Here is a 15,357-nt window from a genome sequence, read left to right on the forward strand (position 1 = left end):
CAGTAGCCAACGTGCATGTTTTCCCTCAATGCAAATGTGTGCACTGTGAAATTGTGAGCACATTACCCCCTCTCTTTAAACACACCAAATGACACAGAGATTAAATGAATTTTCACAGACAAAAATAATTCATCGCACAAGCCGAAGAGGTTGATAAATGGAAGTTTACGGAGTGATCATAAGAACGTCTTTCTATGTATACACATTTTCAAAAGGGGCATTTGCAGTTAAGAAAGTATTAATAAAGTACATTTGCCAAGATGAAAAATCTGTTTTAAGTTTTTAGCTCTAGATCAAACAGTACACCAAATGACTGTAATCATGCAAAGCTATCAGAGTGGGTTTTCTGCCAGTCCATCGTTTGCAATGCAATTAATGATTCCAGGAACAATGTCTTTCCTCCAGCTCTTCCAGCCTGATGATACACTGAATACATCAGCCGCTCTATACAAATATTATGATCTGTCTGACGAGAGCCAGGGCTCCAGTCTGGATGGCTAATAAATTAGAAGCACACTTCTCGTTTACTCATCAGAGCTAATGAGGCTGATCAAATTACCTTGAGGATCATAATTACGGGGCTAGAAGCACCCACACCATAACTGAAACACACACACCTAACAGGAAAAGAACAAACAGCTCAGCACATACAGGACAAGCAGAGTTTGACCTATATAATATGGTGTACGTTTGATAAGTGCATAATGTATGCTTTTAATTAAACAATTAAAAGCATCACATTACACTGAATGCTTGAAATTCAGCTCATCCGACATTCGTTCACCACATTAAAGCACTTTCCTCATTTAATCAAAACAGAACTCGGAAAATATACAAAAACACTCAAGTACACAATACTCCATTTTCAAATCCATTCGGTGTTAATTACTGACCCGCACTTAGCTGGCCTGGATCAAGCAAATATGTAAATGTCATTCAGCTATGTACCCAGAGATAGATGGTGTGTGTGCATGTGCCAGAGGTTAGGAAGGGTACATTTGAGCTGGCAGGCTGATTTAGAAATACCAGGCTTGTGACAAACAAGTTAAAGGCGGCATCCTTTATTCCTTCAATTTCATCAGGCGCATTAAGCACTTGATCAGTAATGGCATCTTTTGATGGACACGGGTGGCGTGGACGTGAGAGCTCACCTCTGAGAATTTCGTTTCATCAGCCATTCGCAGGACGAATTGTTTTACTTATGAATATTAATGTCCGCCTAATTTGAGTCTGTTGTTAATGCTTGTCGCTAGGAGCTTGGCAAATCAGGTCCCATTTCTGTTAAAACCATGTATTAGACACCCCCTGACACTAAGCCCTCGCCTTTGATTCTTAATTGCAGGAGTGCGAGCATTTGCGGGAGATGGGGCGCAAAGCTTTAATTAACTCTAATATCACACGTATTCAGTCTCGACTGTCACCCGCATCACCCGTGTGGCGTTCTGCACCGATATCATCCCCAGCTCCTCTCGGCTACAGAGATGGTGTTCCAAGTTCATGATCACAATTTCATGCATCTTAAATTGGGGATGGATGGCCTGTAAGCAGTAGCGTGATATTAAATGTGAGTAAATTATCTTAATGCATTTTACTAAAACCCATATTAAATGATGGCTGCATAAATGGCCGTTTTAAAGCATGAGCAATGATAGGGACTACAATTATAGTTGCCGCAGCCAGCATGGTGTAAATTTTAATTTGGAATGAGAAGGGATACAACTGCAATTTCGGGATAAACTAAGCGTTTTGGGTTATTGGGCAACTCTACTTCAACTATTTCTGCATGGATTGGCTACTTCCCCAATAGTTAGCATGGATAGGCTTTTCCATGGAACATTTTTGGGCCACGCAATTTGCATGCCGATATGTGAAACTTCTGATGTCGTTTTTGAACAATAGTATAGCTCAGAATCAGTTTTTGGTACAATACAATAAGAAACTTCAATGGGATTTATTCGATAACTCATTTAAAAGTTAAATATACAATTAATAAATACATACAAGAACATCCAAATTACAATCCATCCCTCTCTTAAAACATATCTTACCAAAGTCCTTTAGTAGGTTTTTCAAATAGTAAACTCCCATACTGGTATTTAAACAGAAACGTCTTTAGACAGAGTATGTCTTAAATCAGTTGAATTAGGTACAATTTTAATTGAACTAGGTTAGAGGACTTAAAAATAAAATAAAACCAATAATCCAAAACTTTCCAGCACACAAGCTTCTCTGCTGCCTAATCTCCAGCTTGATTTAGCATTCTGGAGAATATAAACTTAGAAATGGGAAGACAGATGCACATGCACGCAAGCTCATAGTGCCCCCTTCAGGTCACTGCAGGAAGTGCAGCTTTACTATAGAATCGAATGGAGGAGTGCGATGCTTCAATTTAATTCTAGAGATCACAATCAAATAATGTGTTTGAGCCAGTTTTTGTCATATGTTAACTAATCTGTTGATACATTAAGTAACCAATAATGTCTGAATGAGTGAGGGGGTGGAAAAACTGGAACTAACAAAATAAATAATATTTTGAACCCTGCAATTATTCAAAATAGCCCACGCATTTCAAGAAAAAGACTAAAAAGCATATAGGACCAACATTTTTAATGCATAAAAAAGGATGAATAGAACAAGAATGGGCTATTTGACCAAACTTAAGTGAAAAGCTATGAGAACCTAATTGCAAATAATATGTGTCAAAGATGATCAGACAATCATTTTTCTCCAAGAAATATCTTGTCAAACTCACTGAGTTACCAAACACAAAGTCGTGATTGTAGTCCTACCTTGTTTTAAAGCATCTTGGGACGCAAAGTCCAAAGTCTGAACTTCAACTGATTCAAGTTGAGCATTGGGAATATTTCACGTGTTCCTCTGAAGATCACTCCCCCACTGATGCTTTTTTACTTCTCCATCTAAATAACATTGAGAAGGACGACTTGTGTTTGGTTTTTAAACTTCTGGACACCTAAAACCGAACAGAGGAAATAAAGAATCCCTTTTATTTATCATTCTCCTCTGCTGTGAGTTCCAAGTGGATTTTTTCCAAGTGTTCACCCAGTCTTTGCATCATCTCATTCAACTGTTGATCGTCCTCCTCCTCCCTTCAAATTAAACAAATATATTTACTTTGCAAAGTGGTTAATATATACCTTTGTTTGGACAACATGCATTCAAAAGGTATTTTCACTTGCAGTGTGAGAGCCTAAGTTTAGGTATATCAGGAATGACCTTATCCTGTCCTCTTCCAGTCCCTCAACAATGGCATTCCTGTCATTCACAATATCCATCAGTCTGTTCAACAGCTCAGTTTCCCCCTTCTTCTCAGAGAGACTCATCCGATGTTCTAACAGACACACAAACATGATAACTCTGTTATCTACTGTAAATGAATAGGGTACAATGGGGCAAATCTGCTTTTTTTTTCTGGTCACAATGAATATCAAGATTTAAGAAATACATTTATTTTGATTGAATATTGATAGAGCAACATCATTTGAGTGAAAAGAAATAACAACAGAAGGTTGTATTGAATATATCTTTTTATCTTTTTACTTTTTAAAAAGGTGGCGAAGGAGCCTTTTACCCCACACCTGGGGTAAAAGGCTCCCTCACTTGGGGTAAAATACCCCAAGGGGGGTTATAGTGATATAGTGTACATACCGGGGCAAAAGTTTTAATGCACAATTTTTCAACTTATGCGAATCATTTTGAGACATCAAGATGCTTTTTTTTAATAAAAAAGACAACCAGTTCGTAAATATATGCATAATTTCTTGTTCATTTCAATCACATTTGACATTTATGACATCTCAAGTATCCTATAAACAAATTAATCTCCATTGGATCAGTCAATGTGTGCCCACTTGAAACAGTTTTCATATGAAATCTATTCGCCCCACTTAAGGAAAACAATGTGTTTAATAGGGCCCTTTAGTTCCTGCAACAGGGGGACTTTATACCCCAAATGCTATCCTTGCACTTATTGGAGAGTTATTGACCATTTTTTTATATATATATAATCACCTTGAACAAAATAAAAAACTATAAATACGTATTTTATCTAAAAATAAATGTGATAATTTCCAGGCTGTTCATCAGCTACATACATTTACAACAATTTAAAAAATATTAAATCAAATTTCCTCAAAATCAAACTTTAGACATGACACGCAATGATGTCATGGAAGAGGACAAATTTGCTGTTTATAGTGACAAACAGGTTTTTAGAAAAGTACTGTGGTAGTTTTTGATAATATTTAGTATTTTGGGGGAAATTCAAATCAATTGTAGACATCTATTATTGGTATAACAAGGTAATAATTACTACAAACAAGCCCAGTTGTCACAGGGGCTATATTTAATTATCGTTAAGATTTGAAGTCAAAAGCCCAATTGCACAAATGTATGTTTGCTCTAGCAGAGTTTTTGAATGTTGTTTTCAAACACCTAGTTCATTAAAACCCTTTTAAATTAAGATTTTAAGATAATTTTTTGTGAATTAAACCCTTCTATCCAAAGTAAATGTTCACTATCATTATATTCTGTTATAGCTCTTGGGTAAACAAGCGAGCAATCAAACCACACTGGCACATTACGGCAAGTGTTAGATATTATTATGAAGGCAGATTTTTACCAAAAGGTTTGAATGTGTATTTTGAAAAGGGATAGTTCACCCAAAAATGGAAATGCTCTCATCATACACACCCCTATTTATTACTATAAATCTCCACTTTCACATTCGTCACTTTTTCTTTTATTTTTTTTTGGCCGATGTGCATTCTTTGTACATATCGCCACCTACTGGGCAGGGAGGAGAATTTATAATAAATAAGGACTTAAATATTGATTTGTTTCTCACTCACACCTATAATCTCACTTCTTAAGATATGAATTTAAACAATGAGTCGTATGGATTACTTTTTTGCTGCCTTTATATGCTTTTTGGGCCTTCAAAGTTCTGGCCACCATTAACTTACATTGTATGGACCTATAGAGCTGAAATATTCTTTCAAAGAAAAATCACACATCTTGGATGGCATGAGGGTAGGTAAATGTCAGGTTTGGTGAACTATCCCTTTAATAAATTTCAGGTCGGGGCATGTTGTCATACATGTTTTAAATGGATTAATGTTTACAAGTTATCAATTACAATATTTACTGGACAAAGCAAAGTTTTTTTTATATTTTTATCCTTTCATTAATCATTTTGTGCCAACTTACCCCATCGAGTATGACAAAATATCTCAGGTTTTTGCTGGCTAAAATTGATGGAAATTTTCAATAGCTTTTCTGAAGCCATGAATTTAAGGTACAGTACTACAGTATGTGGCTGTGCATAAATTAACTTTATGAAATACTCACTGAAGTCAAAAGTGTGACAACTAGCCCAGGTTATTAATCACTTTTACACTTAAAGAGAGGTTTTGTCAGATTTTGCCAACTTCTGGGACCAGTTTAATGAAATCATCATTTCAAAGTATTTGCATAGCAGTTTTCCCCACACATTTTATTCCAAAGCAGAACAATTATAAAAACAATTATTGGTATGAGTTGAAGCACTGAAGTGTCTTAGAAGTGCCTCCATGTGTCATAAGAGATTTACATGTCTTCACATTTATAATTAGTGCTAGAAAGAATTCTAAATTTAGAACTAGAACATGTACTGTAAATGCTGAAATGATGCCCCTATAAGGCAAAATTGCAAGGCAATATACTATATCAATACAGCCCTTTGCTTGTAAGCAGATCACAATTTTCCACGGTAAATGACTGCATATTTTACAATGAGCCCTCAAATGATAAAGTGTATAAAACTTTGTAAATAATGTTTAATAAGACACTTTAAGCCAAATGAAAGAGTGCATGATGAAAGTACTTAACAGTGAAATATAACAGACTGGTTTCATTCTTCCAAAAATATGTTATGGTGCCCATCTGAGTGCTTGCTGGTGAGTGTGAGAACAGAGAAGGTGAGGCCTCGTCTCTACTTTACACAATGGTTATCTGGTTCACACTTACCTGGTTTATTGATCAGTCTCCTGAGTTCTCCCTCCACACTTGGCTGCTGCTCCTCCAGATCCTGTGTTCTTGCTCTTTTAAAAAGATTAAAGTGTGTAGGTGTAAAAAAAAAAAAAAAAAGTTGGCCCAAACATGTTAAAATGACTTTTTCCCCATACAACACAAAAGGTGATGTTAGGAAGAATGTTAACCTCAGTCACCATTCACTTTTTATTGCATTGATTCTCCATACAATGAAAGTGAATGGTGACTGAGGTTAACACTCTGCCTAACGTCTTCTTTTGTGTTTCACAGAAGAAACTCATATGGAACTAAACAATTAAAAAGAATCACTTACATATACATTAACTCCGACTCCTTCTGTATGTAGCTTTGTTTTTTCCGAATCAGGTTAAACCAGTCCACCATCATGGGATCCATCAGTAGGTCCCCATGGCCCTCTGTAAAACAGGCCAATGTAACCAAGGACACTAGAGGTCCCACCTGCACTGTCCATATCTAGCCACACATGAGACACTCCACCTCAAGCCACAATTTAAAGTGCTCAGATGGGCATCTTGAAATACTTTTAACTTCTATTTGAGCAATGAATGGTTTCTATTGGGCTCGTAATAGAGCGCTGTAATGCTGTCTAAAAAGCAAGTTTTTCACTGACATTGCTTTGAGGTGGTACAAAAACATACAAGTACAATCAAACAGCACACACACATCAAGTTAATTTGATCAAGTGTTGGTCTTTTGTGGGACTGTGAGGCAGTTGGTCTCTATCAAATCCCACAGGCTGCTAGCAGCAGGACAGGTGACTATAGCTGTGAGTCTGGAGATGATATTACTGTGCCAAGACCATGGTGACCTTGAAAAGAGCCAATCAGGTACCCTTTCCTTCAGTCACCAGCCTCTCATTGCAGCCTACCGCCTCTTCTCCATTTCCATCCCATCATCCCACAGGAGGAGAGGGAGCTTCCCCTCCGCCTCGCCCAATTTGGCCCTGGCTGCTGGAAACGAGAACCCTTTATTGGCCACAGCCTTCCCCTAAAGGCAACATCGAAATTCCGTCTCCCAGGTGGACGGGCTCAGCTAACAGGTTTGGAATGAGTGCACGACACTCAGAACTCCATGAAACATACAGACACACACACACACATATATACACCAATGGAGCTACTCCACGCTGTCTGAAGCATACTGAATGACTAGTTTGGTATTGCACAAAAAGGAACATCTGATGTATCAACCAGCTAATTTGGAACAAAACAACCTTGAAAGTACTCAAGCCCTTCAGAATAGTTTCAAAGTACTGGGGCTATCAATAGGGCTGAGAAACTAAACTAGATTTTTTTCACTGAAATATTACCAAAATTGGAATTATATTCTAATTTTAAAGATATATTATCAGGTAGGGGAAAAAAAATCTGCAAGACATCTGATTTTTAAATGGACGATGTCTCCAACGTACACAAGAGGGCACAACGTATCAATATTAACCAATCAGCACAGTGTTATAGATATTGTTTATTGCAAACAAAAAAACATCTCTGGCTGTTAACAAAAGTTGATAAATGATAAAGCTGAAAGATTTAGCTAATCCATATTCCCAAATCATATTTAAAAAGGCAAAACAAGAAATGCTACAACAGACGGTTTTGTGTTAACTTAGTGTTGAACATTAGCCTGTGCCATAGTATTATAACATGCTTCATGATCTTCATAATATTTGTGGTACTACAGTCTTTTTCATTAAATACAGCTGTCTTTACGTACCTAATGCTTTTGCAGCGAGACACTCATAGGAGCAAGCCAAAGCATACTGAAGACCCAAGTTAGTCCCTCCAAATGCATCTTTTTTCTATGCAAGCATGTGCTAGATGGATGTCTTTGACTTAAACAACAAAAATGGTATTTGAGGAAGACTTTTATTCTATTTTGCTTCACTTTATTTTCAGATATAGAGTTGTTGCAATGTTTGTTTTCTTAACTTTGTCGCAACCAGCGGAATTGCACTGCAATAGTGGGGTTTCCCACTTCTGAGATTTCCCCAGAGCATATTCTGTCGCGAACGTAAGGGACAGTCGATATTTTACGCTGATGTGAATAAATGGGTATAGTTTATAGTGTATGTGCTTTTCCCACTGTACTCCCAGAAATGCTGAATTATTTCCGCTGTGTTGATAGGGCTCCATCCTATGACTTTTGTTTTTTGCTCTGTTGACGCCCATGCGCACTCTTCAAACACCCATTAGAATGGCACTTACATGGCCACATAAGCCACGTTCTCCAGGAGAAACCTAGGTGTGTTAACTGCTTTCTTAGTCCCTTAAGCAGTGTAAGAAAATAACATTCTCTTTTACATGAAGTTTCAGAATGCCGCTTGCTTCAGAAAGCCTGGAATAAACCGTTTTCTTAAGTGCATGTAAATGTCGTCACTCTTATTACAAACTATGGGACAGCTTCTGATCACATACCTTCTTCATATATTCATAGTCTTCTCTCCAATTCTACGCCCTTATTCTCCAAAACTTTAAGATTGTTCTCAATTTCCTGCAATTCTTTTGTGATATGTCTGCTCGGAATTGACAAGTCTATACCCGAGCAGGGACAGATATAGTGAAAACTAAAAACAGCAGTTTTGAAAGTTCTGTGTTCATGTAGAAACATTGAAAAGTTGAATGAAAGAGAAGTTTTTGTGAACTTACAGTGGGTGACCTTGTCTCTTTCGTCAAACCATTTTTAGCTGTAAATTTTCCATTTTCATAACCTAAACATAAAACAAAGTTTTTGTCTTTAATTACTTATCTTTTTAAGATTGATTTATTTCAAGAAAGAAAAATGTGTTCTTTAGGCTCTCAGAAGATGCTTTAACTTCTTAAAGATGGATTAATAAAGCACATAAATGACTGCAGGCACCTACACATGTACATTATCAATATGTTCAAAATTGCTGGGCTATACTTAAGCTCTTTTCCACAAAAGGATGCGTTCACAGAGTGTAGTAAGTCTAACATTGGTCACATTGGCAACTTGTGTTTTGAAATGGAGTTTCTTTAGGTTTCAATTAAAGAACTTATAGGATACAAATTATGCCCAATAGTCACTGACGGACTGAAAAAGCTTTGATAATATTTCCATTTTCATAACATGCTTACTTGAGTATGCCGACCTGTGATGAGGTTGTTTTGGAGATAAAGGTTTGTGATGGGAATGAGAGGGTGAGACACATGAGTGACATCACTTTGTGAGTGTCTCAAATGTTATGATTATTTACCCAAATCTCAGCATGCTGCAAATGATAGTGATGTAATGATGTGGACCGGACTTACCCTGTCCAGCAGAACCATTAGAGGTCTGACTAAAACATGAGATAACAGGACTGAGTTGTTTGATGGGGCAAGAAGTTATAGACCACACTCCTTGTGGTATATGTGAGAAATAAAGAAAATTGGAAATAAAATTTAAACAATTCCCAGGTTACATCAGCATTTGGTATTTAATTGGCATGCTTGCCATTTCAGGTTTTCAAACACTCCAGACTTACCCCAGGTACCCCATGTCTCCAACTCTGGCTCTTTCTCAACTACAGATTGCTGAGCAATATGGTTAGAGCAATGGCTGTTTAATATGGTTGAGGTTGGAGCTTGTGAAGCATTTTGGATTGTCAACTCAAAACATCTGGAGGTAAAGTCACTTATATTTTTCCCAGGAGTTAACACAATCTCCTTGGCAGAATACTGAGATCTAAAAGAAAAATTTGCCTCGCTGTAAATTGATAAAGACTTATATTTTAGCCAGCATGAGTATTAGTAATAGTAACCTATTTAACCATGCAAAAACACCTTTGACAATTTAAACAATTTACAAAAATTGCCTTTTACCTGAAAAAACTCAACCAATTAGTAATTCAGTGTCTCACCTTGAGGCACAGCAGACGCAAAGAAAACAAAAAGAATGATCAGAGGAAATCAAAGTAAGGGCATAGAGTTTCAGTGGGGGCTTGTTTAGGCACAGCACTCCTTGGGACTGTTGAGGATTGGGGATAAGAGTGAGTGGATGTACTCTGAGCCAGTCAAACACTATGGGGGAAGCGAGAGGAATCCACAGGCTAGAGGGTGAATACATGAAAGGCCCCACTGTCAGTACTCCAGCTCTGAAGTGTCATTGCTGCTCACACCTGAGTGACTCTGCCTGCTTCCCCACATATGGATTAGAAAGCATTAGAGATAACTAGGCAGATCGAACTTACTTTAGTCCTGGTACATTTGGAGCTGCCTTTGGCTTTGATCTGCAGTCGGATGAGGCTTCTTTGCTCTGAGAATCTTTGAAGACAAGAGAAGAGGGCAAAATTATGGCAAACAAGAAGCAGAATTCACAATAATCAAATTAAGCTAATTGAGGCCAGCTGATCAAAAAAATTAAAAAATGTAGCTGCAACCAGCAATTAATTTCCGATGGGCTTTTACAATGTGTTTTTTCAATTTATGAGTAAAATAAGGGCTTAGGTTAACATTACTTGATGATATGTGGACACTTTGTTTTACAACCTAAATTTCACACTTTCATACCTCAATAGTCAATTTTGAAGCCACCATGTTTTTTCCTTTTGAAGTATGCAATTCAATACAAGGTATGAAAGTGTGTAATTTATGGTGTAGAACTTGGAATGTACCCTCAGATCATGGTCCTAATGAAGCATACCAAGTTTCGTTTTGATAGGAGAAAGCATTGCTGAGATACAGCCAGACTTCCTGATTTACATTGTTAACTTTGCGCAACTATAAATTTTCAACAATGCCCAAAATCTGCGCAGCTCCATCTGATGATCATGTGTGCCGTTTTTGTACAAAGTTTGAAAGAGTAGCAGCAAAAAAAAAAAAAAAGCACAATATAAGATGGCTGCCACTGTAAGGGGTCTGAAGGAGGAGGAGAAAAATAAATCCACCTTCAGGGCTTGACCCCCCCCCGAGAAAAAATTAATTCCTCCATATATGACCCCTTTAAGACTTAGTCATTCTAGTGGACTACATGGATAATGTGATTACTAAGGTTGTCACAATCAATGCCAGCCTGAGTCAAGCATCTTAATTTTACAGTTTTCCAGCCTCTATTCTTGTCTCCAACTTATTGCGTATGCTAATGGTAACATTTCCCATGTGACCTTTAAAAACATTTTAAAATAAGACCACAATCCACACAAGAAAAAGGTCATCATCAAGTGAATGCAACCTTTGGCAGTAGAAAGCAGCAAGGATGGAGGTCTGCACTGCTTCTTGCTGATGGCACTAAGGTAGAGGGATTCCTTGGTGTTCAAGCTGCTACTGCTGATAGCAGGAGTGAATGGAGTGACCTGAATTGAGTTCCTTCCTACTGCATCATGGCTGTTTAACTCCTGCCTCCAGCTGGAGTCATCAGCAGAATGTCATTTGATTTTCAGCCTGAAAGAGAAAATATATTTAGAGAAAAGGTGTAAAATGACATTCATTTTGGTCAAGTAGGCTAAGAATTATCAAAATCACTTTTGAGTTATTTAAATCTCAGTTTATCCCCAAACATTTATTAAGGCTTCTTTGCTCTAATATAATAATTCAGATCATTTAAATACATTACATTATTGTAGCAGACAAATAAAGCATTTATTAGACAATACAAAAAGTGCTTTTAGAAGTCAATATATTGTTTGGTTTATTTCCATATCATTAGCCTACATAAGCCTATCACTGGCCAAAGCAACCCATTTTGCAACTGAATTTGTCAGTCTGTAAACTTGGTCTGTTCTCACAAGATATGTTCTTGCTTTCCGTCTGTACACACGTCAGACGGATGCTTTGTAGTGTCTCTGACTCGCCATGTCCCATTTTACTAGTTAGTTGGTTTTCAGCATCTGTAGCCATAAATGCTGAGTTCATATGAAGCTGTGACAAGTTACATTTTGTTGGAAACTAATCTCGAGACCCATGTACTTCATCCAGCCATCTTTGAACAGCTGTCAGTTTGATTCCTGCAATTCAAGAGCTGTACTGACTAGCCCCTGCTGATTGAGAGTTGCAAAAAACATAAGGTGGTACTTCAAACTTGAATTGCTCTGTTGGTAGGAAAATTCCCTATTAGTACGGTCAGGGGGCATGATTAAGTGCATTCACTTTAACAAAGTATTTTATATATTAATCACACTGAATCAACACAAACTCTACAGCCTTGCTTTTGAAAGTTTCAGTATGTAAGGGGAAATTTGACAGCAAGGTGAAAGTTGAACAGTGACAGCAAATGTGTTAACTGGAGTGCTGTATTTGTCAAATCAATGCTATGAACTTCATAAATAGGAAAATAAAAATGCTATTCCCAATTTCACAAATATAGTGTCAAATATCGAAACCTGTTTTCAAATCAAATCACTTTATTGTCACACTACTGTGTACACAAGTGCAACAGTAGGTGAAAGTCTTGTGTGCAGTTCCGAATAACATAGCAGTACCAATTACAATAAACAACATACTAACACAACACAATATACAATGCACAGTAAACAATACACACAATATAGAATACACATACAATAAAAATAAGGGTATATAAAAATATATATACAGTAGTTGAATTGGGGAGAATATATTTGACAGTCCAGTGTGTGATACGAGATGATGATTAATAAAGTGCAGTGCTGATTGTGAGAGATCAAGTGTTCAAAAGTATGATTGTTTGGGGGAAGAAGCTGTCATGTAGTCAGCTGGTGCGGGTCCTGATGCTGCGATACTGCCTGCCTGATGGTAGCAGTGAGAGCAGCCCATGACTCGGGTGGCTGGAGTCTCTGATGATCCTCCGAGCTTTTTTCACACCGCCTGTTATATATGTCCTAGAGGGAGGGAAGCTCACCTCCGATGATGTTTCTGGCAGTTCGCACCACCCTTTGCAGGGCTTTGCGGTTGTGGGCGGTGCTATTGCCGTACCAGGCGGTGATGCAGCCAGTCAGGATGCTCTCTGCAGTTCTGGTGTAGAACCGTGTGAGGATGTGGTGGTTCATTCCAAACTTCCTCAGACGTCTCAAGAAGAAGAGGCGCTGGTGAGCCTTCTTCACAACGGCCTCAGTGTGGACGGACCATGTGAGTTCCTCAGTGATGTGGACACCGAGGAACTTGAAGCTGCTGACTCTCTCCACCGGTGCTCCATTAATGGTGATGGGCTGTGTTCTTTGTCTTTCCTCCTGAAGTCCATCACAAGCTCCTTGGTCTTACTGACGTTGAGGGAGAGGTTGTGCTCCTGACACCAGCGTGTCAGAGTGTGCAGCTCCTCTCTGTAGGCTGTTTTGTCATTGTCAGTGATCAGACCTACCATTAAGGCATTAAATTAAAAACTACTCACAGCAGATGATACTGTACAAAACGAGCCCAAAAACCGCATAGCATGGTGCATAGATTTTGAAATAATCCACGAAAATAAAGCAACGTAACATGCTAACTTGGCCAAAACACTTTGTATCCATGTCACACACACACAGTTTGACAATACACACTGATGCTTGAGACTTTGTGACAAGGAGAGGATGAAGCCACAAGCAGTCAGAATGAGATTCTTCAGAGCAAGCAAATATACCATAAATAATTATCAGCAAAAATACTATTAGTACGATAATCTTCTCAGATATTTCTGAAGCATATAGTATGTAAATTTGCACTGTATGAAATCTTTCCATATGCACAGAATACAAGCATGACCTACATTTGTCTAAATATATAAACAGAGCAGATTATGAGAAACACTGTACCTCACAAGGCAATACATTCTTGACTTTCCATTACCAGTGCACTGCTGCTAAATCCATATATGGGAACACTGAACAGTGTAGTATGCAATAAGTAGTAAAGTAGTATTCCATTCCAAACAAAGCATAACATTCAGATAAGACAGTATATCCTGTTGCATCAAAAAGCTCACAAAATAGTACTTCTTTACTAACTTAGTAAAGCATAAAAACACTGATGGTGGATAAAGTCTTACTTGGAGAGCAGCCGTTGAAGTAGTTATAGTACTGTGAGACATATGTGAGAATGCAAAGCCACCATTTCCTCTGCATCCAGAAGAGCTGGGATTCCCAGATGTTCCTCAGCCACACAGAATGCCCGAAGCACATCACAAAACCAGTCATCAAGATTACATCACTAACAACTAGACCACCACATCTTAAGAGGATGTATCCAAGACAGAAGACATTTTCTAGACAAGAATAATAAATAAGACCACCACAATTACAGAACCTAATTAAAAGAAACCCTGTGTTCTATTGAAAATACTCAATCAACAAGACCTTTTATGATTGTTGCCAGGGACCAGTATCTCGCTGTGGCAATGGTTTTCTAGGCCAAAGACACTTTTCCAATTAACTGTAAATACAGACAAGGCAAAAAGACTGGAGTCATCAAAAATAGAAAAGGCCAGTATCTAGTGAGATCTGGCACCACATCAAGAGGGTCTTTGTAGGGAGTGCATAATGAATAGAACATTTCCTGTGTTCACTGTGGACCTGGGAAAGAAGACAGAAGAGGAGTATACCAGGGCATTGTTTAGGGCTGACCTGGACACACTCATTAAATTTTACAGGACAGCTTAGGAGGGGCTGAATATCCTTCACACTGCAACTTCCTGTTCCTCTTTTGTCCTATACAGCCAAGCATCTGCCATTTACGCATTGACTATTTGACGTTATGGGGGGAAAGATAGGAATCATATAAAATATAATCTGGGTTTAAACAAAGTACACTAGACAACAAAAAAAAAATAGTTATTCTGTGGTGTTTAAATGAACAAAATGTTTTGTAAGGACAGTAGTAGAACAGTTAATCTTGATGGAGAGGATCAGGTGCCATGTAGATGAAGGTCATCCTTCTTTATAATGCATGGACTGAAAAGACGCTGTATGGGTTGGGTTCCAACTACAACTGAGTGCTATTAAAAGAAGTTGTAAGGTTTTGTATCAGATCTGAGAGTGTGGGGCCTATAATCTGTAGTCTCTTAGGAAGAAAAGATAGAGAGAGCTCATCATCATGAAAAAGTCCCGACTGTGGCAAGTCTCGCCACCTCATTCTCAGCACTTCCTGACAAGATTTGGAGTGTCACTGGCAGTGTCCCACTACATATTTACTAATTAAATTATGCATTTAAAATGCATATTCTATCAAACTGAAGGATGTCTGATATGCATTGTCTGTTCCTAGGTAAATCTAGAATGAAAAATAAGTGCCAAAATCTCACAAAAAGGGGATGGGATCATTGGACAGCGTAGCAAATACACATCAGAAGTGCACCATATATTCTCTCATTTTAAACGGAAATACACCATAGGAAAGTATT

At 37.9% G+C, this 15,357-nt stretch overlaps 1 protein-coding gene and 1 long non-coding RNA gene across 2 annotated transcripts; both read right to left on the bottom strand.

Moving 5' to 3' along the window:
* Positions 1–2,979: 2,979 nt before the first annotated feature.
* On the bottom strand, positions 2,980–6,444 carry LOC127652299 (MICAL-like protein 2). Its single transcript, XM_052138438.1, has 4 exons — positions 6,362–6,444; positions 6,025–6,098; positions 3,235–3,349; positions 2,980–3,107 (listed from the first exon to the last, which is right to left on the bottom strand). Exons 1-4 carry the CDS (start codon positions 6,442–6,444, stop codon positions 3,005–3,007), a joined length of 375 nt encoding a protein of 124 aa, XP_051994398.1. The 3' UTR covers positions 2,980–3,004.
* Positions 6,445–8,730: 2,286 nt separating this feature from the next.
* LOC127652510 (uncharacterized) lies at positions 8,731–11,306 on the bottom strand. The gene is made up of 3 exons (XR_007971734.1): positions 11,242–11,306; positions 10,262–10,334; positions 8,731–8,779 (listed from the first exon to the last, which is right to left on the bottom strand). It is a non-coding gene; the product is annotated as an uncharacterized LOC127652510 (long non-coding RNA).
* Positions 11,307–15,357: the final 4,051 nt, after the last annotated feature.

The sequence above is a fragment of the Xyrauchen texanus genome, chromosome 12, assembly GCF_025860055.1.
Source record: "Xyrauchen texanus isolate HMW12.3.18 chromosome 12, RBS_HiC_50CHRs, whole genome shotgun sequence".
Classification (NCBI taxonomy): Eukaryota; Metazoa; Chordata; class Actinopteri; order Cypriniformes; family Catostomidae; genus Xyrauchen; species Xyrauchen texanus.